Source organism: Pseudorca crassidens, chromosome 1 (assembly GCF_039906515.1).
Source record: "Pseudorca crassidens isolate mPseCra1 chromosome 1, mPseCra1.hap1, whole genome shotgun sequence".
Lineage (NCBI taxonomy): Eukaryota > Metazoa > Chordata > Mammalia > Artiodactyla > Delphinidae > Pseudorca > Pseudorca crassidens.
Genome location: NC_090296.1, coordinates 84,793,735 through 84,820,518, shown reverse-complemented (window position 1 = coordinate 84,820,518; position 26,784 = coordinate 84,793,735). Strand labels below are relative to the sequence as shown.

Below are 26,784 nucleotides of genomic sequence, written 5' to 3'. Positions count from 1 at the left end.
GAATGGCCATCAGAAGGTTTTGGCTGGGGATGAAACCATCTGATGTGGGTTCTGGAAAGATGGGTGGAGGCTTGGGTGGAGTCCACATCAGAGAGGATGAGCTCTGAGGAGACATTTCTGAGGAAGGGTCACTGAGCTCAGTGTCAAGTTAAACACTGGGGGGAGGGAGGCCAGGGAGGAGGCCAGTGCAGGACTGCTCTTGAGACACCTGGCAGATGGTACAGTAACAACTTTGGGAGGAGGAGGAGCTGGGGGTGGGGTTGGGGGGGGGCAGAGGTCATATGCTTGAGCTCAGTCTGGATGGTTGCACTTGAGGCCCCTGCAGGTATTTACTCCAAGAGACCCAGCACCTGTAAGGCATTCACTAACTGTTTATTAAACAACTGCATGAATGAGCTTTCTCATGCTTCAGTTTCTAATCTGTAAAAGGAGAAAAATCTACCTTGTAGCATTGTATTATAGGATACTATGTAAGTCACTCTGTGCCTGCCTAAAGCTAGATAATGCTCAATACAAGTTAACTATAGTAGTAATTGTTGACTGAATGAAGACTTGGACCGAAAGAAATGATTTAATTGACTTAAGAGAGTAATTAGTTTGTTTTTTCTTTTCATTGAAAAACAGTCTACATTCTTTTTTTTTTTTTTTTTTTGGCTGTGCGGCATGTGGGATCTTAGTTCCCTGACCAGGGATTGAACCTGTGCCCCCGGAGTCCTAATCACTGGACCACCAGGGAATTCCCCAAAAATAGTCTACATTCTTTATTCTACTTCAGAGTATCTGAGACTGTTTCTGACTAGGAAGCCTTAGGCTGATAGTAGATCTGTTTTTTTTTATTATTATTATTGAAGTATAGTCAGTTTACAATGTTGTGTTAGTTTCAGGTTGTACAACAAAGTGATTCAGTTATACATATTTTTTTCTCAGATTCTTTTCCCATATATTGAGTAGAGTTCCCTGTGCTATATAGTAGGTCCTTGTTGTTTATCTATTTAGTACATAGTAGTGTGTATATGTTAATCCCAAATTCCTAATTTTTCCCTCCCCCCTACATTTCCCCTTTGGTAACCATATATTTGTTTTCTATGCCTGTGAATCTGTTTCTGTTTTGTAAGTAAGTTCATTTGTATCATTTTTTTAGATTCCACATATAACTGGTATCATGTGATACTTGTCTTTCTCTGATTTACGTCAACTTAGTATGATAATCTCTAGGTCCATCCATGTTGCTGCAAAGTAGTTCTTTTGTTTTTGTTTTCTTAAAAATTTATTTCTGGTTGCGTTGGGTCTTCGTTGCTATGTAGGGGCTTCCTCTAGTTGCGGCGATAGGGAGCTACACTTGGTTGCGGTGCGTGGTCTTCTCATTGCAGTGGCTTCTCTTGTTGTGGAGCACGGGCTCTAGAGCTCAGCCTCAGTAGTTGTGGCACACAGGCTTAGTTGCTCCACGGCATGTGGGATCCTCCCGGACCAGGGCTCGAACCCGTGTCCCCTGCATCGGCAGGTGGATTCTTAACCACTGCGCCACCAGGGAAGCCCAGTAATTAGTTTTTTTAAAAGAGATTTTGTTGTTGTCGTTGTTGTTGTTGAGACTTTGTTTTTTTGGAACGTTTTTACATTTATAGAAAAAGTGAGAAGATAATGGAGAGTTTCCATAAACTTCACATCGTTTCCCTTATAAACATCTTCCATTAGTATGGTACATTTGTTAAAATTCGTGAACCAAAATTGATACATTATTTTTAACTAAAGTCCATACTTCAGATTTCCTTAGTTTTTACTTAATATCTTCTTTCTGTTCCAGTATCCCATCCAGGATATGACCTTGTATTTAGTCATCATTGTCTCCTTAGGCTCCTCTTGACTGTGGCAGTTTTTCAGACTTTTCCTTGTTTTAGGTGACCTTGACCATTTTGAGGAAACTGGGTAGGTAGGATGCTCTCTATTGGAATTTGTCTGATATCTTTTTTTCATGATTAGACTGGGGTTATGGGGTTTTTGAGAGGTAAAGTACCGTTATCATCACATCATATCAAGGGTACATATCATCAACATGACTTATCACTGTTGATGTTGACCTTGATCCCCTGACTGAGGTTTGTCAGGTTTCTCCACTGTGAAGTTACTCTTCCCCTCCTTTCCAGACTGTACTCTTTGGAAGGAAGTTACTATGCACAGACGAGACTTAAGGAGTGGAGATTTACGCTCACTTGAGGGTAAAGTACAAATCATTGGGAATTCTTCTGTGTGGGAGATTTATGGATTTGTTTATAAATTTAATTTTTTATTTTAATCATATATATGATTAAATATATGTGTGTGTGTATATATATATATATAGAGAGAGAGAGAGAGAGAGAGGGAGAGCTGTAAGACTTATTAAGGAAACAGAGCAGTCCTTTGCCTCATACCCAGTTAAACTCCTCATCAGGTCTGTTCTTATCTCTCAGTGCTGATCTAAGGATATTCCCTAAATGCACCCCACCCCTCCAGACACCTGAGTATTTGGTTTTAGGTGTTTGCTCCCTCCAGACTGGCTTCTTCCCTGGTACCCCTCCCCTTGCCAGGATCAGGGCCCCTCCTGATCAGGGCCCCTCCCTCCTGATCAGGGCCCCTCCCTCAGCCCTCTGTGCTGATCACCCCACATTATGATCTCCCTGCATTACAACTACCTAGAACAACTCTCTCTCTTTCTTTCTCTCTCCCTCTCTTCTCCCCCACAACCTCTCTCTCCTCTTCCTCAATCCCCTCCTTCCCCTCCCCCCTCTTCTTCCTCCCCCTCCCACTCTTTTCCCTTCCCTCCCCCTCCCTGGGCCAACTGTGTACAGTATAAGCTCGCTGAAGGCAGTGACAGGTGACTTGCAGACCTCCTCCTGCCACAGGGCTGGCACATTGTTGGCTTCTGCTAAAATATGCTGAAAGAAAGAAGGTCCTTGGCTCACTCAGAACACCTCTTTACAACCCTTTGTAAGAGGTAAATTTCTTCTTCTTCCTGTTTGATTCCCTTCCAGATGTTTCCAAATCTACCTAAAATAGTCCCATTTCTCAAAAAGCCTTCTCCCCTCCCTGTTACTGTCATTCCTTCTCTCACTGAGTGACAAAGCCCTGCCCAAGGCATGTATAGACTCAGCCTGCCCTCTTTCTTCCCACCACCTTCCAGGGTTGTGAAGACCCCAGAGAAGCCACTGGGTGAGAGGGGATAGGACACTTTTTTCACCTCTCTAGGTGGGAAATGAAGGCATCCTCAGGTCAGTGGTCCTAAACTGGAGTTCACAGGTCCTTAGGGGTATGGAAGGCATCCTCAGGTCAGCGGTCCTCACACTGGGGTTCACAGGTCCCAAGGAGAGCACACCAAATAGTTTTAAGGGAATAAGTGTCCAGAGTTTCCCTGGGCCAAAAGTGACCATCAGGAGACGGCCCCTGGGAGCAAGGTCTTATCCACTTGGAAACCACTCCACCCCATGGTACATTGCTTCAGGGCATAAAAATCTTCCAGGAGCCCAGCAAAGAGACTACTGGAATTATTGTTGGTGTTCCCACAAAGAGAATAAAGACCAAGTGACAAGAAAACATCGAACGGTTTCTAATTCGCTAATTCGAATACGATTTGAGAACCTAATCAAACTTTAGTTAATTGAAAAAAAATTGCTAACAGGGACTTCCCTGGTGGTACAGTGGTTAAGAATCCGCCTGCCAATGCAGGGGACACGGGTTTGAGCCCTGGTCTGGGAAGATCCCACATGCCGCGGAGCAACTAAGCCCGTGTGCTACAACTGAGCCTGCACTCTAGAGCCCGCGAGCCACAACTACCGAGCCTGCGCTCTGGAGCCCGCAAGCCACAGCTACTGAAGCCCGCGAACCACAACTGCTGAAGCAGGCGCACCTAGAGTCGGTGCTCTGTAACAAGAGAAGCCACTGCAACAAGAAGCCCACGCACCGCAATGAAGAGTAGCACCCGCTAGCCACAACTAGAGAAAGCCCTGCGCGCAGCAACGAAGACCCAACACAGCCAAAATAAATAAATAAATAAAACATCACTAAAAATAATTGCTAATATTTTTGGCATATAATTTGGAAGGGAGTCAAATAATCAAGTAATATTGCTATACCAAACCTCCTTCCATTCCCGTCTAAAGATGTTTGTGAACAAGATTTCTCTGCACTTACATTAAACAAAACAAAAACGTAAGAGAATTGATGCTGAACTTTGTCGCATTCAAGCATTCTATCCATGAATGCATAAACTGATTGAAAACAAAACCAAAAGAGCCTGATGCATCTCATCAAAAAATGTATTTCTTGGGCTTCCCTGGTAGCGCAGTGGTTGAGAGTCTGCCTGCCGATGCAGGGGATGCGGGTTCGTGCCCCGGTCCGGGAAGATCCCACATGCCGCAGAGCGGCTGGGCCCGTGAGCCATGGCCGCTGAGCCTGCGCGTCTGGAGCCTGTGCTCCGCAACGGGAGAGGCCACAACAGTGAGAGGCCAGCATACGGCAAAAAAAAAAAAAAAAATGTATTTCTTGTATAATTTTACTTTATATGTGTAACTATATCAAAATGTGTAATATATTTATGTTTTGATGAGTTGAATAATTATAATGATAATTTAATTCAAAGGAAAACAATGTTAAGACTTAGAGCCTCAAAGTCACCAGATATATAACATTATAACGTTAAAAAATGTATATACTAATTATACCCAATTAGGATAAGGTACCAATAAAACTTTCAGTCATAACATACGTTACAGTAAGATTGGGAGCACTGAAAGAGAAAATAAATAACATAAACTTTCCAACTGTTAAAGGAGAGCTTGTTCACATTATTTTAAATGGATGTGTTAGAATATCAAACTCCTTTGGTATTTTAGATTCCAATGTGTATATGTAAAAGAATGAGGTCATAGTTTTATTTAAGCATTACTATTCACAGTATGCTACAAGTGGCGTTCTCTGCAGCTATGTGGTCTTAAGATGAAAAGTTTTAGTTGTCAGTACCTACAGTTTTATACACTTCTAGGGAGTCTGGGTGGGGTGCATGCTTTGGACCAGCACCACCTTTCCAGGAGCCCCTCCCAGGCTGGCAGTTGCCCTCCCCACCACCCTCCCGGGCTGTTTCTCCAGACCCCCTTCTTCTCAGGATATGGAAGCTAACTCAGCCAGATGCTGCTGAACAAGTCACCTGGCCCCTCTGAACTCCTTGTATTTCCTCAACTGTAACTGGTGAGGGTAGAACTAGACCATCTCTAACAGTCTGTAGTTCTCTGAAAGCCAAACCCTTCTCACAGTCCATTTAGAGACACCTGGGGACAGCACCCAGGGAATAATGGTTTTCAGGGCACTGCCTCCAAGCCAGTTTCTATGCTCCTTATCTATCCCTTAGTCTAGGATACATTTCAAAAGATGCCTCAGCCAGGAAGCCTTCTCTGATTATGCGAAACCCAATAAAATCTAACAACCAGCCCTCATCCTGTCTCCAACCTTTTAGATCATAAGACCTGACACTGTAAGTACTTGGGAAGTGCCTGCTGAGTTAATGCATGACTTGACACGTTAATGTGCATTTACATCATGCCATCACACTGCATATGTCTGAATAAAACTTGCCTCTGTACTCATCCACGTGGCCTCTTGCAGAAACTGTTTTCAGACTTTTAAAAGTAATGAGATTTTTACATTAAGAACAAGAGTAACAACACAACAACAACAGTAAAATCCAAACTGTTCAAAAAGACCACTAATATGTAGTGTTGTGAAGCTGTGAAGCAACTGGAACCCATTGCTGGTGGGAATATAAAGTGGTGTGATGACTCACAGCCACTTAACATGCACTGACTTTATGACCCAGCAGTTCCATACCTGGGTATTTACCTGAGAGAAAGAAAACATAGTCCACACGAAGATTTGGACACGAATGTCTATAGCAGCTTTATTCATAATAGCCCCAAACTGGAAACAACTCAAATGTCTATCAATAAGAGGGACTTCCCTGGTGGTGCAGTGGTTAAGAATCCGCCTGCCAATGCAGGGGACATGGGTTTGATCCCTGATCTGGGAAGATCCCACATGCCGCAGAGCAACTAAGCCTGTGTGCCACAACTACTGAAGCCCTCGTGCCTAGAACCCATGTCCTGCAACAAGAAAAGCCACTGCAATGAGAAGCCTGCGCACAGCAATGAAGACCCAACGCAGCCAAAAATAAATAAATAAAATAAATTTATTTTAAAAATGTCTATCAATAAGAGAATAAACAAATAGTGGTACATCCATACACTGGAATACTATTCAGCAATAAAAAAAAGAACAAACTAGCCTTACATACAAAAGCATGAATGAAACTCAAAAACGGGCTGAGTGTAAGAAGTGAGACATAAGAGAGTACACAGAGCACGTTTCTGTTTATTTGAAATTCTAAAACGCAAAAACTAAACCTTAGCAACAGAAAGCTGATCAGTGTTTGCCTAGGACCTGGCATGGGGGTGGAGGATTGGCTAGAAAGGAGCAAGAAGGAACTTTTTAGGGGAGATGGAAATGTTTTGTATATTGATTGTGGTGGTGTTGATTATGTAGGTGGATACATTGGTCAAAACTCATTAAATTATACGCTTAAAATGGGTGCATTTTAGATGTAAATGAGTTGATTGCGATATCAAATTTTAAAAAGATCTCTGCCCACGGGACTTCCCTGGTGGTCCAGTGGGTAAGACTCTGCGTTTGCAATGCAGGGGTCCTGGGTTCGATCCCTGGCTGGGGAGCTAGATCCCACATGCATGCTGCACCTAAGAGAGTCTGCATGCCGCAACTAAGAGGAATTCCACATGCCCCAACTAAGAGTCCACACACCGCAACTAAAGATCCCGCATGCCACAACTAAGACCTGGTGCAACCAAGATAGACAGAAAAATAAATAAATAAATATTTTTCAAAAAATAAAAATTAAAAAAATCAAAAAATCTCTGCCCAAATGTCAGAATGGATATTAGAGTTTATAAGACAAAAGATAATAAAACAATAGATAGCATGCTTTGTAGCCCATAATTATTCTTTTTTTTTTTTTGTATTTTTAAAAATTGAAGTATAGTTGGTTTACAATATTGGGTTAGTTTCAGGTGTACAGCAAAGTGATTCAGTTATATATTTTTTTCTTCAGATTATTTTCCATTATAGGTTATTATAAGATATTGAATATATTTCCCTGTGCTATACAGTAAACCCTTGTTGCTTATCTATTTTATGTGTAGTAGTTTGTATCTGCTAATCCCATACTCATAATTTATCCCTGCCCCCCTTCCTTTTTGGTAACTGTAAGTTTGTTTTCTGTGTCCATAAGTCTGTTTCTGTTTTGTATATAGATTCATTTGTACTATTTTTTAGATTCCACATATAAGTGATTTCATAATAATATTTGTCTTTGTCTGACTTACTTCACCAAGTATAATATTCTCTAGGTCCATCCATTTGCTGCTGCAAATGGCAATATTTCATTCTTTTTTATGGCTGAGTAATATTCCATTGTGTGTGTGTGTGCACGCGTGCGTGTGTGTGTATACATATATCATGTCTTCCTAAACCATGTCCATTGATGGTGTAGCCCATGACTCTTTTATTTTTTTCAAGATTTATTTATTTATTTATTTAGGCTGCGCTGGGTCTTAGTTGTGGCACACTTGATTTTCGTCTCGGCATGTGAACTCTTAGTTGTGGCATGCATGCAGGATCTAGTTCCCCGACCAGGGATCAAACCTGGGCCCCCTGCATTGGGAGCACAGAGTCTTACCCGCTGGACCACCAGGGAAGTCCCCATAGCCCACCATTCTTAAGGGGAGGACTGAAACGGGGGTGATGGTGGGGCGACAGACGGGGTTCTGCGATCCTGGCTCAGTCTTAGCCGTGAGGCCTTGGGCAAGTCACTTAACTTCAATGGAGACTCAGTTTCCTCACCTATAAAGATAATAACAATACCAGTGTATTAGAATGATGACTTTTTGTGTTCCCTATCTGGGTCACAGAAGAAGAAATTCCGAATCTACCTTATCTGACAAATTTGTATTGTTCAGTCTCAGGTGGAGCCATGACTTCATCTGAAAAAACTTGCCCTGTCCCAGAGGAAGATAATTATAACACTAGTGCACCCTTGCAGAGCATTCTCTCTGTACCGGCACTATTCTGAGCATTCTCCATAATTCATTTAATCCTCACAACATTCTATGAAGCAGGTACTATTTTAATCAATCCCATTTTACAGACAAGGAAACTGGGGCCCAGAAAAGACAACAGTTATTAAGGGACACAACCCGGATACCAACCCAGGTGCTTTGGCCCAGAGCCCACGCTCTTAGCCATCAAGCTATCTTGTCTCTTGTTAACAAAAGCGTAATTTGCAATAAAGGCAGGGAAAGGAAGTTGATTGAGAAATACTAGCTTTATACAAACTTAAATGTGAACAAAACCCGGTACCTTTCTATCAGCACTTTTACAAAAAATAGTGAAAGGTGATTTCATGGTGGTTTGGAAAATCCTGCTCTGTTTCTAGTTTCAATTGCTGTGGTCTTTCTGAAGAGCAGGTTGGACCTACTAACAGGAGGAAAAAGAGATCTAGTTAGGGAGACCAGCCCTCCTGGGTTTAGCACTGAAAGTTCTGTGTCCCAGGATACCCCCTAGTCCTGGTCACCCTAGGCTAGCTGTTCCCCAGTGAAATAACCCCGAAGGAAAAGAAAAGCTGTGATGTGACCTGGATTGGGCTCCTGCCTCCCTCTCCAGCTCATTTCTCACCACTCTCTTCCTTGGCCAGGCTGAGATAGTTTTAGTTCCAAAATGGACCAGACTCTTTCCCTTCTGGGCGTGATTCCTGCTGTTTCTTCAGGCTGTTTCCAAGCCCTCTTTGCCTGGTTCACACTCACTCCAAACCCAACCAGACTGATGAAGTTCAGCAGGTACACACCGATGTGGCCACACCAGTTGTTAAAATATCCACTTCCAGGACTTCCCTGGTGGTCCAGTGGTTAAGAATCTGCCTTCCAATGCAGGGGACGCAGGTTCGATCCCTGGTCGGGGAACAAAGATCCCACATGCATGTCGCAGCTAAGTTCACGTGCTCTAGAGCCCATGTGCCGCAATGATGTGGCCAAAAAAAAAAAAAAAACCACTTCCCTGAGTGTACCCCTCCCCATCACTCTTCCCCAGGAGCCAGCCACTAAAGGGTTAATATCAGGCACACTAAAGATCTTCTAAAAAGCTGCTCCAGCACAAGGACTAGCATCTCTCTGCAGCCATACCAGTTGTTAAACAATGTAAATATCATCCCTGATTAAAACTATGTAAAATGTGAATTTATATAAGCAATGCCAAGAAGAGAATTTGGATGTCATTATTAATTGAATGCTTGTTTATTGGGTCCTCTTTTTGTAAAGTTGCTAATGTTCATAATGATCATCCTCATCATCAAAGGAAAACACACACTCTAGCGTTAACCCCAGGGAGTTGAGTGGACCTCGGTGGTCTCAGGCCCCAACTTCTATTCAAGAGGAGGCTTTGGGCCAGTGGAGCCAGTCTTTGAGGAGAAGTAACTGAGGATTTGGCTGAACCCAGGGCTTGGCCATTTGGACAAGTGCTTGTGACATCAGGGAAGGTGGGGCTGCCTGCTTATCAGTCTCTTTATCATTTGGCAAATCATGCCTCCCCATTCATTTATTCATTCCACAAAGAGTTAATAAGTACTCCTAAGTGGGATGCCACTGGACTGGGGCAGTAAGAGCCAGAAGTTGTATGAGACCCTCCCTGTTCCCAGCTGCTTGAAGTATATGATATGCACACAGGAAACACATAACGTTCTCAAAGTGAGAGAAACAGACAATGAGTTTAGAGAAGGGAGGTTAATGTAGGGTAGAGCGAGGTGGGGAAAGAGGTGAGGCCTGTTTTGTTCATCCACGTGCACTCAGCACTTTCCACAGTGACTGCCCCACAGTGGGTTCGAAAAGAACCTCATGGAATGAAGGAATGAATGAGAACAAACTATTCATAATTCTGCCATTCAGAGGTAGTCATTGACATGTTGGTGCATTTCCTCTTTTTTTTCTAAATATACGACAAATATATTTTTTAATTTCAGTAACTTTGTAAAATTTATTTATTTTTGGCTGCGTTGGGTCTTCATTGCTGTGCGTGGGCTTTCTCTAGTTGTGGTGAGCAGGGACTACTCTTCGTTGCAGTGCACGGGCTTCCCATTGCCGTGGCTTCTCTTGTTGTGGAGCATGGGCTCTAGGTGCACGGGCTTCAGTAGTTGTGGCTCATGGGTTCTAGAGCGCAGGCTCAGTAGTTGTGGCACACGGGCTTAGTTGCTCCGCGGCATGTGGAATCTTCCCGGACCAGGGATTGAACCCGTGTCCCCTGCATTGGCAGGTGGATTCTTAACCACTGCACTACCAGGAAAGCCCAGTAACTTTTTTTTGGTGTAAAATAACATGTTCATTGTAGAAAAAGGAGAGAAAATGATGATAAAGCAACATAATATTAATTGCTAACATGTGTTTAGTGTTCATTATATATCAGGCTTCCCACCCAATGGCAATGACTCTCCACATTTTGGTCTATGTCCTTCATATAGGACTCTCTTTTATTCTAACTATACACTTTAAAAAAAAAATACCTGGGCTCAAACTGTTTATATAATTCTGTATCATTTAACTTTTTTTTTTTTTTTTTTGCGGTACACGGACCTCTCAGTGTTGTGGCCTCTCTCGTTGCTGAGCACAGGCTCAGCGGCCGTGGCTCACGGGCCTAGCCGCTGCTCCGCGGCATGTGGGATCTTCCCAGACCGGGGCACAAACCCGTGTCCCCTGCATCAGCAGGCGGACTCTCAACCACTGCACCACCAGGGAAGCCCTAACACTATTTTTAACATTTCCCTACATCATTGGAAGTTCTCTTAAGGATTATTTCAGTGGCTATTTATCCCATCCTGGGGGTATACTGTAATTAGAGGCTGTGGGATGCCAGCAGGGACTTGTACAGTCTATCCAATGGCAAACAGGGATTCACTATAGGTTTTTTAGTGGGAGGGTGACAGAATAAACTTGTCTTAGGAAGATTGAGTGCACTAGAAATGAGCAAAACAAAGCCAGGGAGGCAGGCAGGAGGTGATTTTTTGGGCAAGGGATGCTAAAAGGAAGAGGGGTGTCAAGTACTTCACGAAAAGGACTGAGGACAGAGGAGGATGGAGAGGAGGGAGTCCAAGTGCATTGGAAGGTTTGGAGAGTATTCGGCTCCAACTCCTTCCAATTCATTAGCTTGAGAGAATTGTGCTACGTGGTCAGAAATAAGGAAGTTAGAAGGGGAACTCTGTTAATGAAAGGAGAGGGGAGTTCTTTTACATGAACGTTTTTAGCTGGCAACTCCTGAAGGCAGTTAAAAAAAAGAAAAGAAAAAGAAAAAAATACTGGCCAGGGCTTGAGTGCAGAGTCTGGGCAGGAAAGAGTTGTCTGAGGGGGGCAGTAGCAGTTGGGATCAGGTAGATGGAGACGGGGTGGAGAGAAAGACAGGGAGAAGCAAAGGCTAAGCAAGGCTGGATGCGGGACAGTGGGCAGGGCAGGGCCAAAGCCCCAGAGGCAGCCTGATCCTAGAGACAGATGGCATGGAGGGGCTGGAGGGCTGACTAGCAAGATCCTGTTCCCCTGGCACCAGGAGGCTGACTCAGCCCAGGCCGCTGACTTTGCCGCCAACTCTCTCCCAGGACACAAGTACACCGAGTAGAGAAAAACCCAATTAATTAACTGGAAAGCCTGGTGAGTGTGCAGCCTAATTATTGTATTATCATCAGTATGTTGGTAAATAAGTAGTGTTCTTCCCAGGTTTATTGAAGTATGATGGACAAAGAAATTAAGTGTTAGATATAAAATTCTTTTTCTTGCATCCTCTTTTTATTTCAAAGCTTTCTGACCTGCCCATTGAGTCTCTGGGCTCCTTCTGAGTAGCAAGCCTGATTCGGAGGCTTTGGAGTGGAGTATGCAGAAGAAATAGAAAAAGACTACATGAGGTGCATTTCACTCACAAAGAGCCTGTGCACTGAACTTTTTGAGTAAACTCTTTCTTTTTTGTTAATCCCTTTTTCAGCAATAGGAAAATCACGGTGGTGGGGTACGGGTAGATTTCTTTTGGTTTATTCTTACTGAATTGAGGTTTTGCTGTAGGTATTCCAATGTATGCAGTAATTTTAAATAAGATATGGGCTTAACAGAAATGCCTAAGAATTTGACCATACCTGAGTGTGAACCTGTGGATTGCTGGTTCTGGGACTGTCTGCCACTTACTAGCTTCTTTGATCTTGAGGCTAGTCCCCTAACTTCTCTGGGCCCCTGTATACTCCCCCAACACCCCTCACAGACCCCAGCAATTGCACTTGGGTACCATGTGAGATAGGGCAAACTAAAGCACTTTTACAAGTCTAAAGCTCCTTACACCTTGTGTTGGACACTTTGGAAACAAAATGTTATGACTGCCGTGATTCAATGTCAGGGCCACGTTTTAGTTTAGTTTTGTTTTTCTGCTAATTAAAACTATTTTATTAATCTTACACTCTCCCTAAGCTAGCTAATTCTTTTTAACTTAGGGCTTAGGTTTTTGGGGTTTTTTTGATGCAGTTGACATACAATATTACATCAGTTTCAGATGTACTACATAGTGATTTGACATTTGCATATGTTATGAAATGATCACCATAAGTCTAGTAACCATCTGTTGCCACACAGTTATTCCAATATTATTGACCATATTCCTTTTACATCCTCATGGCTTATTTATTTTATAACTGGAGGTTCGTACCTCTTAATCCCCTCAGTATTTCACTCCCTGCCACCCTCCTCCCTTCTGGCATCTACCTGTTTGTTCTCTGTAATTACGACTCTCTTTTTATTTTATTGTTGTTATTTTTTTAAATATTTATTTATGTATTTATTTATTTGCTGCACTGGGTCTTAGCTGCGGCATGTGGGATCTAGTTCCCTGACCAGGGATCGAACCCCGGCCCCCTGCATTGGGAGTGTGGAGTCTTAGCCACTGGACCACCAGGGAAGTCCCTATTTCGTTTTGTTTTGTTTTTTAGATTCTACATATAAGTGAGGTCATACGGCATTTGTCTTTCTCTGACTTATTTCACTTAGCATAATACCCTGTAGATCCATCCATGTTGTGACAAATGGCAAGGTTTCATTTTTTTATGGCTGAGTAATATTCCTTTGTACATATATACCATATCTTTATCCATTCATCTATCATGGACACTTAGGTGGTTTCCATATCTTGGCTACTGTAAATAATGCTGCAATGAACATTGGAGTGCATGTATCTTTTCGAGTTATTGTTTTTGTTTTCTTCAGGTAAATACCCAGAAGTGAAATTGCTGGATATGGTAGTTCTATTTTTAATTTTGGGGGGAACCTCCATACTGTTTTCCATAGCGGCTGCATCAATTTACAATCCAATTGATAATTCACAAGTGTTCCCTTTTCTCCACATTCTCACCAACATTTGTTATTTGTTGTCTTTTGATGATAGCCATTCTGACAACTGTGCTTTTAATTTGTATCTCCCTTATGATGAGTGATGTTGAGCATCTTTTCTTGTGCCTGTTGGCCATCCACATGTCTTCTTCAGAAAAATGTCTATTCAGGTCCTCTGCCCATTTTTTAGTCGGGTTGTTTTGTTTTGGTTTTTTTCTTCATTGAATTGTATGAGTTCTTTGTATATTTTGGATATTAACCCCTTATCGAATATATTGTTTGCAAATATCTTCTCCCATTCAATAGGCAGTCTTTGTTTTGTTGATAGTTTCTTGCCATGAGCAAAAGCTTTTTAGTTCGATGTAGTCCCATTTGTTTATTTTTACTTTTGTTTCCCTTTCCAGGAGACAGATCCAAAAAAATATTACTAAGACCTATGTCAAGGAGCATACTGCCCATGTTTTCTTCTAGGAGTTTTATGGTTTTAGGTCTTATATTTAAGTCTTAATCCATTGTGAGTTTATTTTGTATATGGTGTGAGAAAGTAGTCCAGTTTGATTCTTTTGCGTGTAGCTGTCCAGTGTTCCCAGCAGCATTTTTGAAAAGCTTGTCTTTTCCCCATTGTATATTCTTGCCTCCTTTGTTGTAGATTGATTGTATAAGCAAGGGTTTATTTCTGGGCTCTATATACTCTTCCATTGATCTATGTGTCTGTTTTTGTTCCAGTACCATACTTTTCTTTATTAGTTTTTTTTTAATTTTTAAAATTTATTTATCATTTATTTTTGGCTGTGTTGGGTCTTTGTTGCTGCGTGTGGGCTTTCTCTAGTTGCGGCGAGTGGGGCTACTCTTTGTTGCGGTGCGCGTGCTTCTCATTGCAGTGGCTTCTCTTGTTGCGGACCACAGGCTCCAGGCACGTGGGCCTCAGTAGTTGTGGCACAGGGTCTCAGTAGTTGTGGCTCACAGGCTCCAGAGCGCAGGCTTAGTAGTTGTGGTGCACAGGCTTAGTTGCTCTACAGCATGTGGGATCTTCCTGGACCAGGGCTCCAACCCGTGTCTCCTGCATTGGCAGGTGGATTCTTAACCACTGCACCACCAGGGAAGCTCAGTTTTTTTGTTTTTTAATACACTTTATTTTGGAACAGTTTAGATTTAAAGAAAAATTGAGAAGATAGCACAGGGTTTCCCTGTATCTCACACCCAGTTTCCCCCATTATAAATATCTTACATTGTATGGTATACATTTGTCACAATTAATGAACCAGCATTGGTATATTATTATTAACTAAAGTTCATATTTTATTCAGAATTCCTTGGTTTTTACCTAATGTCCTCTTTTTCTCCCAGGATCCCACCCAGGATCCCACATTACATTTAATTGTCATGTCTCCTTAGGCTCCTCTTGGCTGTGGCAGTTTTTCAGACTTTCCTTGTCTTTGATGATCTTGACAGTTTTCAGGAGTACTGGGCCAGCATTTTGTAGAATGTCTCTCAGTTGGAACTTTTCCGATGTTTTTCTCATGATTAGGCTGGAGTTCTTCAGAGGTAAAATGTCATTCTCATCACATCACATCAAGGGTACATACTATCAACTTGACTTATCAATGTTGATCTTAATCTTGATCACCTGCTTGAGGGAGCGTTTGTCAGGATTCTCCACTGTAAAGTTATTTATTTCCCCACCCTTTTCAGACTGTCCTCTTTGCAAGGAAGTCACTATACACAGCCCACAAGATTGCTGGTTTACACTCCTCCTTGAGGGTGGAATATCTACATACATTATTTGGAATTCTTCACAGGAGATTTGGCTATTATCTTCCATTTATTTATGTATTCAATCATTTATATCAGAATAGACTAGCAGCTATTTATTTTATACTTTGGGTTATAATCCAATACTGGTTTATTTTGTTGCTCCAATTGTCCCAGATTTGGCCTTTGGAAGCTCTTTCAGTTGGCCCCTGTGTCCTCTAATTTATCTCCACCTTCCTGTTGTTTTGTTTGTTTGTTTAGCACTTCCTTACTTTCTGTGCTACAAAATGTTCCCAGGCTCCTCTTGTATATTTCCTACTCCAATCCTAAAATCAATCATTTCTCCAAGGAGAAAGTCAAGGCGTCGTTTTAGTCTTAGCAAATGTGTGTCTGACTGGAAGTTGGGACAGACAATCCGTCAGGTGGGCAGGAATAAGACTCAAGCCACTCTCGGGAGGGGACTCTCCCAGCAGCAACAGCCAGAATTACAAGCCCTTAGCTGAGAAATAGATGACTCACCAGCTCCCCAGGTTGTCTCCTCCCTCCCCCTCTTGCTGACAAGACTGTCCCTAAACCAGCTCTGACAGAACGACCTAGGTTCGAAAGTGTCCCCACCCAAGGGGCCAGTGAAGAATGGCCTGTTGCAGGCCAAGTTAGGGCTTTAACCATAGCCAGCTGATACCTCCCCCCATTTGTGTATTTGTGTATTATTTATACCCCTTCTACCTGCAGAAAGAATTAAACAGGATTACCCTCAAATTCAGGTACAATAAAACTGTTAAAGCTTGAGTAAAAGGACAAGAGTGCTGTGAAGAAGAGAGAGAGAGAGAGAGGGAGGGAGGGAGGGAGGGAGGGAGGGAGGGAGGGAGGGAGGGGGGAGGGAGGGAGGGGGGGAGAGAGAGAGAGAGAGAGAGAGAGAGAGGGAGTGTGTGTGTGTGTGTGTGTGTGTGTGTGTGTGTGTGTGTGTGTGTGTGGTGTTGGGGGGGGGGTGTGTGTTAATTTTGTCCCAGACACCTGGGCTGAGGCAACTTCCCCAGGTTCCCTGAATAACAGATTGCTAGCACCAGAAGGACTTTAAGAAATAAATATGCTTCACCTGGCATTTTATAGCTGAGATGGAGCAAGTGATTTCTCAGGAATCACACAGCTAATGAGCTGAAGAAGTAGGAATACTGGGGCACGTCTCTTGATGTCTAAGTCTTTTCAAATCCCCATTCTTGCCTCCCTTTCCAGGAGAGCAAAAAGAATAGCTTTTAGACCTCCTGGGTTATACAATGGCAAGACAACACTTTGAGGCTTCTTTCACTTGCCAGATGAATAAACTTATGTGGATGTGTCTGAGAAGTCACTGGGGGCTATAGTTAGGGGTTATTAGCATCCCCAGACACTCGGACATAGGGAATGCAGGATGTAGACATTGGGATGCAGAAGTGGATACTGGGGATCCTACCATTTCCCCACAGTCAAGCTTTAAATGGTTAAATCAGCAATGTTCTAGTTGTCCTCAACTTTTGACCAACAGTGGGGGGAAAAAAAGAAAAATAAATAAAAACCAGGGGTCCTGAGACTTTTTTCAAGAGATTTAGAGATTTTGACTTAGGGATTTTTATACTACCAACTGTTTAAGAAATTGGATTATCTCTTTTCTTTAATATTCACTGCCCTATCTGCCTCCAACACTCTCCCTTCAACAACTCATGAATGAGGTGTTTTCAATGATCTTTGTGTAGGCTGAGATCTTTGTACAGGCTTGGAATTCAGAGAAAGGATTCTGGGCCTGGTGTCACTTGGTGTGGCTGCAATAAAGAGATGAAATTAGCATCAGGCTATTTTTCACTTGCTCTCTTGGTGACCTTCTTAGGGCTACCTGGGATATCTTGTCTCTGTCTGTAAACTCCTAAGGCAAGGACAGTGGGCGGCCCAGAACAGCGTCAGCAAATAGTTAATTACTATGTGCTTTTGATGATGATGATGATGAAGATAATATTAGGAACTTTGGGGATTTAGAAAATATTCAATTGGAGGACTGTCCTTGAAGATCCTCCCCAGCTAGCTTCTCCAGCACCCTGAGTTCCTTTAGAGGAGCAGAGTGAAGGTGTTTAAAGCCTGCCTTCAGGCTGAGTCTAGAGGATGCTCTTCGGTGGAAGGGGGTCGTTACATTCCTGCCTGCTGAGTTCACGCCTGAGTTTATCTTCGGCCTCTTCATGATCTCTATATTTTAAAAAAATAATTCATTAATTAATAAACTTATTACCCAGACTTTTTTATACTCGTACAAACATGTCTAGTTTCTTGTTTTAATTTGAACAAAGGTTTAAGTTGAACATGCTGCATTATGTGTTCTGCAATTTGCTTCTTCCTCCTAACAATAAATCCTGGATATCTTTCTCTGCCAAGATACCTAGATCTGCCTCATTTGGGCGAGTCTTTGTCCTCGTACCTGTGTGATTCTCCGAGCGTCATTTTTTGGCCTGCGTCTCTTTCTCGGGGTGTGAGATTGCCTGACCTCTTGCGGTACGCTGCAGTGGGAGGTCCTAGAGGAGGCCTGGGGGGTGGGCGGGGCCCGAGGCACGCATGGGATATGCAGATGAGGTAGGCGGGGCCCCACATATACCCACGGTTAGCTGCTGGCGTGTGAGCCGGGTCTCGGCAGATTCAGTCAGAGGCAACCTACGGACCGTGCTTCACCGAGCACAGCGGAGCCTGGTACCCGGCTGTCCCGGGAGCGGGCCATGCCCCCGCGGGAGCTAAGCGAGGCCGAGTCGTCCCCGCTCCGGGCCCCGACCCCTCCGTCGCGGCGGGGCAGCGCGTCCCCAGAGCTGGGCATCAAGTGCGTGCTTGTGGGCGACGGCGCCGTGGGCAAGAGCAGCCTCATCGTCAGCTATACCTGCAATGGGTACCCCGCGCGCTACCGGCCCACAGCGCTGGACACCTTCTCCGGTAATTTCAACGGCCCCGGCGGCCGCGTGGCCGGGGGTGGGGTTGTGCACCCGGGGCTGGGGCTGGCGCTGAGGCGCCGACTGCACTGAAACCGCCGGGGAGGCTGACGGGAGCAGGCCCCGAGGTGGCGCTGGTGAGGCCTGGTGGGATCCTGGACGCTGTAACTCAGACTTTCCCCTGCTCCTCCTCTGCAGTGCAAGTCCTGGTTGACGGAGCCCCGGTGCGCATTGAGCTCTGGGACACAGCGGGACAGGTGAGAGGAGTCGGGAGCGGCCTCTGCTGGTCTGGGGTGAGGTGGGCTGGAGGCTGGGAGGACCCCAGATCCATCAGGAATGGAGAAGGCCTTGGGCCCTTAGTTACGAGGCTCAGTCTCCAACCTCAGGTGACAAGCGGATTCCCGCGTCCAGGGGCAGGGAATAAGCCTACTAATGGCCTGGCCTTTCCATCCCAGGAAGACTTTGATCGCCTTCGCTCCCTCTGCTACCCGGATACGGATGTCTTCCTGGTCTGCTTCAGCGTGGTGCAGCCCAGCTCCTTCCAAAACATCACAGAGAAATGGCTGCCAGAGATCCGCACTCACAACCCCCAGGCGCCCGTGCTGCTGGTGGGCACGCAGGCCGACCTGAGGGACGATGTCAATGTACTGATTCAGCTGGACCAGGGAGGCCGGAAAGGCCCCGTGCCTCAACCCCAGGCTCAGGGTCTGGCCGAGAAGATCCGGGCCTGCTGCTACCTGGAATGCTCTGCCTTGACGCAGAAGAACTTGAAGGAGGTGTTTGACTTGGCCATTCTCAGTGCCATTGAGCACAAAGCCCGGCTGGAGAAGAAACTGAACGCCAAAGGTGTGCGCACCCTCTCCCGCTGCCGCTGGAAGAAGTTCTTCTGCTTTGTTTGAAGAGCTGTGGCAGCAAAATGATCAGTAGGCCAATGGCCACAGACTTCTAGAACCTGGAGCACGGAGCCTTTGAGGGACCTGCTGGCAGGGCCACGTCACCCCCGTGGGACTCAGTTCCCATCTGAACACTGTGGCAACACAGCCTCCAACTGCCCACTCTTATGTGCCAGGGTGAGCCTAGGGCCTGGAGGAGGGAAGGCTCTGACTTGGATTTCTGTGGATTTCTCTGACTTGGATTTCTCAAGTACAGAGAAATCCCGGTACTTTGATTTTCATGGGATGATCCTAACAGTGTCAGCTCCCTCCAAGCAGTTTGGGATCCAATACCCAGTCTCTTCTCATGGGCCCTCAGGTCAATCTGGCTGAATTAGGACCACTCCTGGTGGTCCCCACCTGCTCCTTGGCACAGGGATGAGGAAGAGCCTGGGGAACAGCTGGGCATCTAGGAGGGCTGGAAGGCATCCGGCCCTGAACTGGAGAGAAGTTTAGGATGGATTGGGTAAGACGGAGGTCAGTGAGAGATTGAGAGGGTTCCGAAAGTAAAGGCTTGGAGCCTTGGGACTGGAGGCAGGCTGGGGAGGAGGAGGCAGACGAGAGGGCTAGGCTTGGAAGGAAGAAGAGAAAGAAGGAGAGCAGAGAAGTGGGGCAGCTGAGGAGCAAGGCTGCCACCTGGGCTGTCCTCAGCCCCCAAGGCCAGGGAGGGTAGGGCTGGTCCCTGGGAAGAGCTGGGTCTCAGTGCTCCCTAGGCACTGCCCAAACTGGCTAGGCCAGGAGTGGGGCAGGAAGTGAGAGACAAGGCCCAGCAAGAGGAGGGGGAGGAGCTGCAAATTGGAGCCTGAAGAAAGAAGGGGCTTTCTCCAAGGTCACAACCTAGAAGATAAGGCAGTGCAGAGTCTGCAAATAAAGCCTTAAGTTTCTGAAGCTGCTGTCTGTGTCATTTCCTGCAGGAGTCAGCACACTGGTCCCTCAAGGCCCAACAGTTTGGATGGAGGCAGGTTGAGTACCAAAGGAATGAGGCTAGATCGAAAGGTGCGGGCTGGACTAGATGGGACAGTGTGATGGGAACTGGACTGGGGGGGTGGGTTGGGGGCTCCCCGCTTGGGGCTTAGCTGGTTCCCAGGAAAGCTAGCGTGGGAAGCAGCCTGGAAACGGGTTTCCCCAGGTGTCAGCGCCAGAGCTGCTTTCCCATGACCTCACCAGGCGGGTGGTGCCCCTCCCCTCTCCTCCTTCCTTCTAGAGCACAGTGTTCAGCGCTGGGCTCTGGGGCAATCCTGAGCCTTCTAACCTTCCTGCTCTGATCCTTCCAACAGTCCACAGGGCCCAGGGTCTCAGGTTGGAGTGGCCCTCTGGTTCAGACCCTGAGCATGAAAGGACCCCCATATACAGCTTAAACCTCAACCACTGGCCAAACTTCTTGGACTTGAGTTGGTTGGACCCAGTCTTCAGCCTTAGCACTCAAAGTCCACATAAGGACCCAGTGAAGGTCAGGATGCCAGTTGTCAACAACTTAAATAGAAGATTGGTCCCAGAAATCCTTTGAGAGTGAGCATTCATTGGTTGAGGACTTGGAGAGGAGCAGGGATCCAGAGAACATTCCCTGGAACTGGAGCTGGAAGGAACTTTAATGGGCACATTTGTGGGGGGCGGGGCACCACTTTATTTTACCCATCAGGAAAGAGGCTCAGAGAAAAACGGTAATATCGCAAGTGAGATATTGTTACTAAGTGGCTACAAGAGCACTTTGCAAACTCCAGAGTAGGTACATGGTAAGTGTTATTCGTGTGGAGAGGTATTTCCTGGGACACCTGGAACACCTGCTAGGCAACTAATGGGCCAGGTGAGCACTCTGTCCCTGCGCAGCTCCCTCTGCAGGAAGTTGTGTATGTGAGAAACAGCATATGGTTGAGGGACAGAAACCCTAGCCAAGTGAAACCTCAAATAATCCCCAAGTTTAGTTTTACCCAAGACTGTCCAACTTCTGTCCCACCTGGGCCCACCCCCCAGAACTCCAGCCACCTGTCTCCTTTTGTCCCCTTGCCCCCTCAGGTGGAGGTGCTGAGCTGCACCATTGCAGACAGGTCTTGATGGGGGTCTCACACCCCTGCTCCGTGGCCTGCCGTTACCTCAACCCAGCCTGACACACTCCCTTCCTGGTTCAAGTTCAGGCTCTAGCATCAACCATGACCTTAGGCATTTTTTTTTCCTTCTCTGTGCCTCAGTTTCCTCATTTGCAAAATGAAACACTCAAGGCTCTGGATTAGAGGTTTTCAAACTGCTCCAAGGGGACTTAGAGGTGCCATGGGTCAGGGGAGGAAGCCTCATTAGGTGATCTTTGGGCCGCCCCACCTCCAACTACTTCCCTAATTCTCTAATGGTACCAGCACATCCATGTCATTATGTCTCCTCTCCTGCTGGGTCACTGAGCTTTATCAGCCTCGCTCCTACATCTCTGCCACTGCCACTTCCCACTCCAGTCCCCCTAGCGCTGCTTCCTTATCCTCTGGCACCTCCCTGACTCAAGACTGTTAGTACCTCTCATTGCCTGCAGTGAACTCCCAGCTTCTCATTTAAGCACTCAGGACCTCAAATCTGACACCAACCCGGACAAGGCCAGCTTGTCCCAGTGATCCCCACTCCCTGATCCCCAATAATTTTTTACTTCTGACTCCAAGTCTTTGCTTTTGCCAAATCCTCTAGAAAGTGCCCCCACCTCCCCCCACCCCCGCAATCCCCCAGATGCGCTGTTTCTCCTTTAACCATCTTCCAATCAATACTCCCCTTCTCCAGGACCTGTATTACTGTCCGCACTGCTCTCTTGGCACATTGAAGGGACACCGAATTTGGTCACTTGCTCAGGCTACATCTCTCCAGCTAAACAGAGAAAAAGTCCTACTCATGCCCATGTGCTCCCATAGGGTCTTGAGCTCAGGCAATGTTTGCTGCTGGCCATTAAGTGCCTAAGATAAAAAAGCCAAGCAGTGTGCCCTGTAGGGGATCCTGAGGATAAAGTCCATCTCCAGGTTTGTGTCACTGAGGCCTGAAGACAGCCCTAAAGAGCAATGGCTTGCTGGAAAGGCCCTCTGAGGCACGGGGGCCCAAGCCCGTGCAGAGCAAAAGGGATTTACCTCTGGTTCCAAAACCATTGTCTCATTCTGCTTCTGTTTCTCTCTATAATGTGTCCTCTCTCTACTTTTCTGGGACTGTTTTTACCTCTTTATCTCTCTTTCATTTGCCTCTTTTGCCCTGCTTTCTCTGCTCTTGAATCTAAATTTAAAGGAACATTGATTATGGTAAATGGATAAGTGTATGTTTCTTACATATTCAGTCTTACATTAGTGCTTATTAATGTAAATTATTTTTAATATCTCTGTAACCAACTCTTAGCTGATTTTTTAAAATGTCTGTTTTCTTTTTCCATAATAAATGCTTATAGAAAAATTGGAAAATCTGAAGAACTAGAAGATTGAAAATGTACTAATAGTCTTTTTTTAAATTTTATTTACTTATTTTTGGCTGCATTGGGTCTTCGTTGCTGCACGCGGGCGCAAGCTACTCTTCGTTGCAGTGCGCGGGCTTCTCATTGTGGTGGCTTCTTTTGTTGCGGAGCACGGGCTCTAGAGCGCAGTCTCGGTAGTTGTGGTGCACGGGCTTAGTTGCTCCGCAGCATGTGGGATCTTCCTGGACCAGGGCTTGAACCTGTGTCCCCTGCATTAGCAGGTGGATTATTAACCACTGCGCCACCAGGGAAGCCCAGTAATAATATTTTGATGTACTTCCTTTCAGTCTTCTCTTCTATGCATATTTTTGAAATATTTCTTGTGATTATGCTGTATATACAATTCTGTATTTGGGTTTTTTTTTTTTAAACTTTAACCGTTTTTTCATGTCATTATTAACTCTGACCAGAATCTATAACCATATATGTATGTTTGTTTCCTATTTCACCCTGACCATAATTTCTTCAATTAGATCCCCAACTGGGGGCATTTAGGTTGTTTTCCTTTAAATAGTTTTTTTCTTTTATAAATGAGACTATATCCACAGTTGATTATTTTTTCCACCATGAGTTGGTGACCATCTACAGAAAAAAATGTCCTTCATCTTTGGCCTGGAGACAGGGCCCCCATATAATCCCAAGTGGCACTTATGAGGGAACTTGAGTTTCTGTGTCTGTGTGACTCGTGGGGGGCTCTTTCTGTTGGTGCATGACTAGCAGATTGTGGGTGTTCAATAAATACTAACTGATGACAAGGTGTGTATATATGACATATTGGTTTTCATGTACATTCCTCTGTGTCCCTGTTTTTGCTCTTGTGTATTTCAAGTGGGTTTTACCTTTGTGCAAACCTCTAGATCATTCCATATATGTGCAAGTCTGTGTATCCGTGTCTGTAAATGTGGGTGTCTAGGTGAGATGTGTATAGCTCTGAACGTGTATGTCTGTGTAGCCACACAATGTCTGCCCTTAGGAGTGTGTATTGTACACAACACTATGTGTGTGTCCGGGTGTGTGAGTTGGTCTCTGTGCCTGTGGGTGCACATCTGGGTTGGACCTCGTTTCTTGGGGGCTGTATGTCTATGTGTCTGTGTGTGCCCAGATTCAGTTCTGTGTGGGTCTGTGTGAGGGGTCTCTCTCCACGTGCATCTTTGTTCTGGGCATGCGTGCTAGGCCGGTGTGTAAGTGTGTGCACACCTGAGGGAGCTGGGCCTGGCTTGCTTTCCCCCTGGGAGCAGAGTGGTGCCCAGGGCAGAGGTGACACACCCTCTGAGCTCTTCATTTTCCTGGGAACCAGCCTGGGAGAGTGAGTGAGACCGAGAGTAATCTGCGTCAGGAGCACCGGCCCCTTTTGTAACCAGCCCAGGCCCCAGGCGGGAACCAGGCTCTCACAGGTCAGACCTGCCCACTGTGCCTGACTGCCGGGAAACCCAGCTCCCAGCAGGGCTGCACTGTCAGCGCCCTCCTTGGGCCTGGGCCAAATCCTCCGGGGAGCGGAACTCAGCCGGCCGAGGAGCCACATTAGTCACGCTATGGCAACAGTAGGGAGTGACTTCCCAGGCCTGGGCAGTGCTGGCTGTCCCAGGAAACCACCGCTTTCTGTCCCTGTACGTGGCAATGCTTAGGCAGCCTGGTCTCCTCCATTATCGCCTTCCATTCTTACAACGGAACTTCAAGATGGGCCAGACAGCTCTTATTAGCTCCAAGTTTCAGATGAGGAGACTGAAGCACAGAGCCACACGACCAAGGTGAAGCAGACGGGGCTTGCACCTGGGTCCTGACCCTGGGTCCAGGCTTCTTTCTGCTGTGTCACCTGGGGGGTTCTGCCCCCTAGAAATGGATCTCTCAGAGGGCAGGGCTGGGAGGCATAGTTTACGGGACAGATTAGGTTTTCCTAGGCTTGGGAGCAGGGCAGAGGGAGACAGGGCTGGAAGTGAGGAGAGATGTTAGCATTGAACCAGGCCTGCCTTCCTAGTGGAATGTTCTCAAGGCTTCCTCCACTGAACAGATTTGTTCCCTAATTGGGATGACAATGGAATTCATTGTCAGACTCAGGATGGTTTTAAGATTGTATGCGAACTCTATTAATAACCTGGGTTTATGGTCACCCCACACATAACCCCTCTGGAAGGCAGAGCCAGTCACTGGCCTCCTTGACTGGCCAGCTCTGTGGCTTCCTTGACCCCTGCCTGCACCAATCTGCTTCTGTCCCCAGGTGTCCAGATGACTCCCTGGCCCCTTGGCAGTGAGGGGCAGCAGGGGAGCCTTGGGCGCTGTGCTGCATAGGGATTCCCTGAGGCCCCTTGAATCTGGCAGAAAAGCAAGTAGCCTGACCCAAGATTAGTTTCCCCCTCAGATCTGTATTCTCTGTGACCATGTTCCGCTGCCTCTGCCCATCTTCCATTCCCCACCCCCAGGACCCCGCACCAGTCGGGGAGCGAGCAGAGCCTGTCCTCAGAGGTCTCCCTCCTGGGATGGCGAGATCACTGTCCTGGTGAGACAGGGGACCCTCGATTCCTGAGGCTGTGTGCATTTTTCTCCCTACGGCACCATTCCACCCCTGCCCAACAGGCCGTTTGCTCTGCTGACCACCCCACCTCCCATGGGTTCTCCTTTTTTAAAAAAATATTTATTTATTTATTGGGCTGCCCCGGGTCTTAGTTGCAGCACATGGGATCTCTGTTGCCAGATGCAGGATCTTTTAGCTGCGGCACGCAGGGTCTTAGTCTTGGCATGCGGGATCTAGTCCTCTGACCAGGGATGGGACCCAGGCCCCCTGCATTGGGAGCACGGAGTCTTAACCACTGGACCATCCCTCCCACAGGTTCTCCTATTCCAGTCCTATCCCTGACTCGCAGGGCGACTTTGGGCAAATTACTGCCTTCTTCCTTGTCTGAGTTTCTCCCGGTTCTGAAGTAGGGCTAGTACTCTCTGCCCCTCCCTGGCTCCCAGGGGGCCAGCAGGGATAAGCAAGATAATAGTGGGGAACTGATTTGGAGGAAACTATCAAGAGCCAAGTGAGAGGTATCAGCGCTGACCTGTGTTTACCTGGGTGTGGACCTCGGGATCCCAGCCTCCTGAGGTTTGGGAACAGCCCTGACAGCTTCTTGGCCTGGCTCCTGGCTCCTTTGTCCCACTTCCAGACAAAAGGCAGAAACTGAACCCAAGAGTCTGGTTGTTTGGAGAAGATGAGACGTCAGAGCAAAAAGTTTGGGGCTCAGGCCTCCCAATCCACTCTGTCCCCAACCGCTGGCTGTGTGACTGTGGGCAAGTCATTGCCCCTCTCTGGGCCTCAACAGCTTGGCTCTGACAGCCTCCCCGAGCTGTGCATTCAGGGGATCCTAGAGCCTGTAACCTGTAACCATAGTTTTGGGATAGAAAGGATCTCGCCTTCTAGTCCAAGTCCTTTGCTTTTCATAGACCACTATGGGGTTTCTGGAGGCCTGGTTAACCTGAGATCATAAAGTGGTTGCAAAGAGGATCAAGCAAGAGAGGGTACGTGGGTCAGAAAAAATCCACTGGGAAGGCAACCCCAAGTGAGCTGGTGGGGCAGCAATGTACTCCTTTGTACTCCATCAGTGTTCCATTGTCACTGTACCTTCAGCCTCTCCCTCCAGGCCTGAAATGCAGCACGGGCCTCTCCTTACCCACAGCTCTCCTTCCCTTCCCCACTTCTGCAACAGTCTCCAACCCGACTCTGCCCCCTGCCCCGCTAGGTTCCTACCTGGCTCCTCAACCGTTCATGATGGTCAGCTGGCTCCTCATTCCCAGCATCCTCCTTTCCTGACCCTGGCAGGCTTTGAAACCCCTCGCCTTTGAGCCTCTCTCTTCCTGGGTCTCCCACCGCCCCTCCGACTAATCCTCTTCTGCTTCCTCTTCCTCCAAGAAGAGCCTCTGTCCTCACTTTCTGCTCTCCTCTCTGGGTCCGCTCTCTCCCTCTTCCAGTAATCTCCCCACTCCTCCGTTTCACCCTCACATGGCTCGTTCCCTTCACCAGGCCCACATGCTCACCTCCAGAGTGTCGGGGGCCTCACCAGGATGCACCCACAGCTGGGACACAGAGCTAAGTGTGTGGCCCAAAGACTACAAGACACGTGTGTTTTTGCCCTGTTCCTAGCCCTATTTTATGTTCCTTCTTTTTTTTTTAAATCTTTGTCCTACTTTATACTCAGGTTATCTCATAGTTTATAGATGCTTTTAAACTGCCTTTAAAT

The 26,784-nt window shown here is 46.3% G+C and overlaps 1 protein-coding gene and 1 non-coding gene across 2 annotated transcripts; both read left to right on the top strand.

Annotated features, from left to right (window-relative positions):
* Positions 1–6,676: 6,676 nt before the first annotated feature.
* TRNAA-UGC (transfer RNA alanine (anticodon UGC)) lies at positions 6,677–6,749 on the top strand. The gene has a single exon. It is a non-coding gene; the product is annotated as a tRNA-Ala (tRNA).
* Positions 6,750–16,224: 9,475 nt separating this feature from the next.
* On the top strand, positions 16,225–19,995 carry RHOV (ras homolog family member V). The gene is made up of 3 exons (XM_067743552.1): positions 16,225–18,179; positions 18,374–18,432; positions 18,631–19,995. The coding sequence occupies exons 1-3, from the start codon at positions 17,972–17,974 to the stop codon at positions 19,072–19,074; spliced, it is 711 nt and encodes a 236-aa protein (XP_067599653.1). The 5' UTR covers positions 16,225–17,971; the 3' UTR covers positions 19,075–19,995.
* Positions 19,996–26,784: the final 6,789 nt, after the last annotated feature.

Coding starts and splice junctions, on each gene's coding strand:
- RHOV (XM_067743552.1), top strand. CDS start 17,972: ATGCCCCCGCGGGAGCTAAGCGAGGCCGAGTCGTCCCCGCTCCGGGCC. Junction 18,180..18,373: donor AGCGCTGGACACCTTCTCCG/GTAATTTCAACG, acceptor CCTCCTCTGCAG/TGCAAGTCCTGGTTGACGGA. Junction 18,433..18,630: donor TCTGGGACACAGCGGGACAG/GTGAGAGGAGTC, acceptor TTTCCATCCCAG/GAAGACTTTGATCGCCTTCG.